The sequence below is a fragment of the Nuphar pumila genome, chromosome 2 (genome assembly GCF_984573655.1).
Source record: "Nuphar pumila chromosome 2, dmNupPumi1.hap1.1, whole genome shotgun sequence".
Classification (NCBI taxonomy): Eukaryota; Viridiplantae; Streptophyta; class Magnoliopsida; order Nymphaeales; family Nymphaeaceae; genus Nuphar; species Nuphar pumila.
In genome coordinates, this window is record NC_143250.1 from 120273341 (window position 1) to 120276333 (window position 2993).

Consider the following 2993-nt stretch of genomic DNA (forward strand, 5'->3'; position numbering starts at 1 on the left):
TAGGTGTTCACGAGAAGCATCAAATCAGCGTTTGTGCATCCCACGTTTGCGTGACAGCATCACAGCGCAGACGCACTTGGTGCATCCAGCCGACAGACGCAGACGAGAATTCAAACACCCCTTCGTCAAACTTGGACAGAGATCCTCTCGCCCCAAGACAAAACATCTCTGAGTATATTGATGAAAATATGGCTACGTCATATGGACACGCCATTTTGACTGCATGTCCATGGTAAATACTAATCCGCAGAGTAACGTGACCTGGACGTGCAAACATATTATTTTAACATTTTTATAATTTTTAATACTTTTAGGTATATTTAATAAAATTTATTTCATACATTAAAATATTAAAAATATTTTAAGAATTTGTATCTCAACCCTGTGTCATGAACCAGGTCACCCAAGCATAGGTGTATGGTTTAAAATCAACATTACAAATTTTTTGATGATATTAAATATGTCCGCGTGTGTACGAAGTCAACCGAACCGTTTTTCTAAGGTGTAGTAGACTCGGAATTTAGAACATTACGACTCAGTGTCATGAGAGACTCGGGGTGGAGTATACCGCATGTGAGCCGGCGCATGAAGCCGAGCCGACAAGGCCAACCTGGCTCGGCAAAAACAGGTGGGGCCATACCACCATAGCGTCACATAAGGGCCGTGTGATTGGACCTCAGCGGGTCCCACCCTGAAACATACCCTTCGTTCCTTGACTGGCACTTTCCGTACGCCTTAGACCGGCTACCAGAGGTAAACCGGTTCCATCACGCAAAAACTCCAAAGAGAAAAAAGAAGAAAAAGGAACGTGAAGAAGAAAGTATAGAAAGAATGAAAGGGAGTAAATGCAAAAAGATAAAATAAAGCAAAATAAAATAAAACGCCAAAAAAGACAACCCACAAACTCCATTTTTAACTCTCTCTCTCTAGAGTCTCTACACCCCAAATCTCTCTCCATCAGAGGGGAAGGTGAGGAAGAGGAGGATGAGGATACGAAATAGATCGAGCCACCTCTCTCTCCTCCTTCCCCATTTCTCCAGGGATGGAGGAGAGAGAGGAGTGCAACCAAAGGAAGAGGGGAAGGTGCAGCAAAACGGTACTTCACACCAAAAGGAGAAGACGGAGAGCGCCGATCAGACCGGAGGTGCAGCCTCACACCTTCATCTCCCTATCTGCCATCAACTCACCTCCGGATCACCCCATTTCCTGCAGAAAACCGCCGGAGGAAACCCGAGGGACTCCAAAACCACCTTGTTCAAGGCTCGCGCGCAGGTAGGTACCCTCTCCCACACTCCTTTTTGGAGAGCCCCAACTGCCTTTTTTGTGACCTTTGCCTCTTTTCTAGCCTTAATAATCGGATGCACCTCCCCCAACCTCGCCGGAATGCGTCAGATTGCCGACCCCCATCTCGTTTTCTCCTACATTTTATGTTCTCTCTTATGTCCAAAATGCACATCTGATACTCAAGATAAAAAAAACCCATCTCTCAAAGAATGCACCACAGATGGTTTGCTTTGCTCACTCGGCTGGATTTCTTGGTTGTTCCTTCAGATCTGTGGTGTTCCGGTCAGTGGTGCAAGGGAAATGGGGAGGGTTGCACTCTTTTGGCCTTTGTTTTCCTTTTGATCTTTTTAGTTCAAATATAGAAAAAAATGCGTATGTAGCGTTCTTGCTGAAGCTATTGATGGTGAAAGGGATAAAAGGATATGGATGGGCTCTTTATTTGGGAGTTCATTCTTGTGTGCAGGATGATGGGCAGGAGGTGAAAAGAGAGGGTGCAAGAGATGATAGGTAATGATGATGATGATAGTGAAATAGTAGTGCCAACAATATTAAGTGATACTGCTTCTTAGCCTTATCCTTGTTTACATGGTTGTCCATGTGCGTCTTTTATGTTGTGTGATGGAAAGGCGTTGTGGGTATTTGATGAGTTTTTGTTGTTATTTGTTCTTCTTTTTGGGTCCTCAGCAGAAACTGGTCGAGTGTAGATGCACCTGAGAAGCATTGTTCACCAGGTATGTTTTTTTTTTGAGGTAGTGGTGAGGGGGTTTTGGGGGTGTGGGGTTTTGGGTTAGCTTGGGGGGGGGGGGGAGGTATTGTCTTTATATGAAATTGAGAGTGTTACCCATATCCCAGATTGAATCATTCTATGCTTTCTTCTTTTTATTGATGGTGGTGCACATTGCACAACGCAATCGAAATGAAGCGGCAGATGGAAGATGGCACGAGGAGAAGAGCGCGTTTCCTTTGAAGAAGAGTAAGAATCTGGAATGGGCATTCGATGGTGATGATGACGACAACCATGCTGAAGATGATGATAGTAGTGATGATGGGTGTAATCAGAAGAAGAAGAAAGCCAAGGTGGTGGAGAAGAAGTGGAAATGCACTCGGATGAACGGGAGAGGGTGGAGGTGCAACAAACCAACGCTAGTTGGATACTCCCTTTGTGAGCATCACCTCGGCAAGGGAAGGAGGATAAAAACCATAAATACACTTGCACCAAAGAAACAGCAATCCGATGTGGATGATAACCGGAAGGCTGCCGAGGGAAGCAAGAAGAAGGAGGTCACAAGCACGGTCAAGGCTCGATCCATGAACAGCCTTCTTCTGGACCACGCTCCAAATTAATGCCCAGAAGCAGGATAGTCCTTCTTCTCTTTCTTGTTTCTCAGCTATGTGGGTTATCTTTGGGACTGGAGTGCATGTGTTTTTCATATAGAGCCTTGTGGAGTAGCAGAAACTAGGCAGCTAGACGTGAGTTTGTTGGTAGCTTTTTTTTTTCTTTTTTTGCTATTGCTTGGCTTGTGAATGGATGGTTGCACGGAGGAACGAGTCTGGTTTTGTTCACTTGTCGAGTCTGCGCTGCCAGCATTTCTTTTTCTTTTCACCCGTCGACAAAAAGGGCTATGCTTCTCTGCAGTCTTAATTTGGCGGCAAGATGACCATGGGTAAGATCAATAATTTCCATCTCTCCATATCCCTCTCTCGTTTAA

General features: G+C 44.9%; 1 protein-coding gene across 1 annotated transcript; it reads left to right on the forward strand.

Annotated features, from left to right (window-relative positions):
* The first annotated feature begins 977 nt into the window (after positions 1 to 977).
* Positions 978 to 2769, forward strand: LOC149846941 (uncharacterized). The gene is made up of 4 exons (XM_089998222.1): positions 978 to 1272; positions 1748 to 1791; positions 1969 to 2015; positions 2207 to 2769. The coding sequence occupies exons 1-4, from the start codon at positions 985 to 987 to the stop codon at positions 2626 to 2628; spliced, it is 801 nt and encodes a 266-aa protein (XP_089854348.1). The 5' UTR covers positions 978 to 984; the 3' UTR covers positions 2629 to 2769.
* Positions 2770 to 2993: the final 224 nt, after the last annotated feature.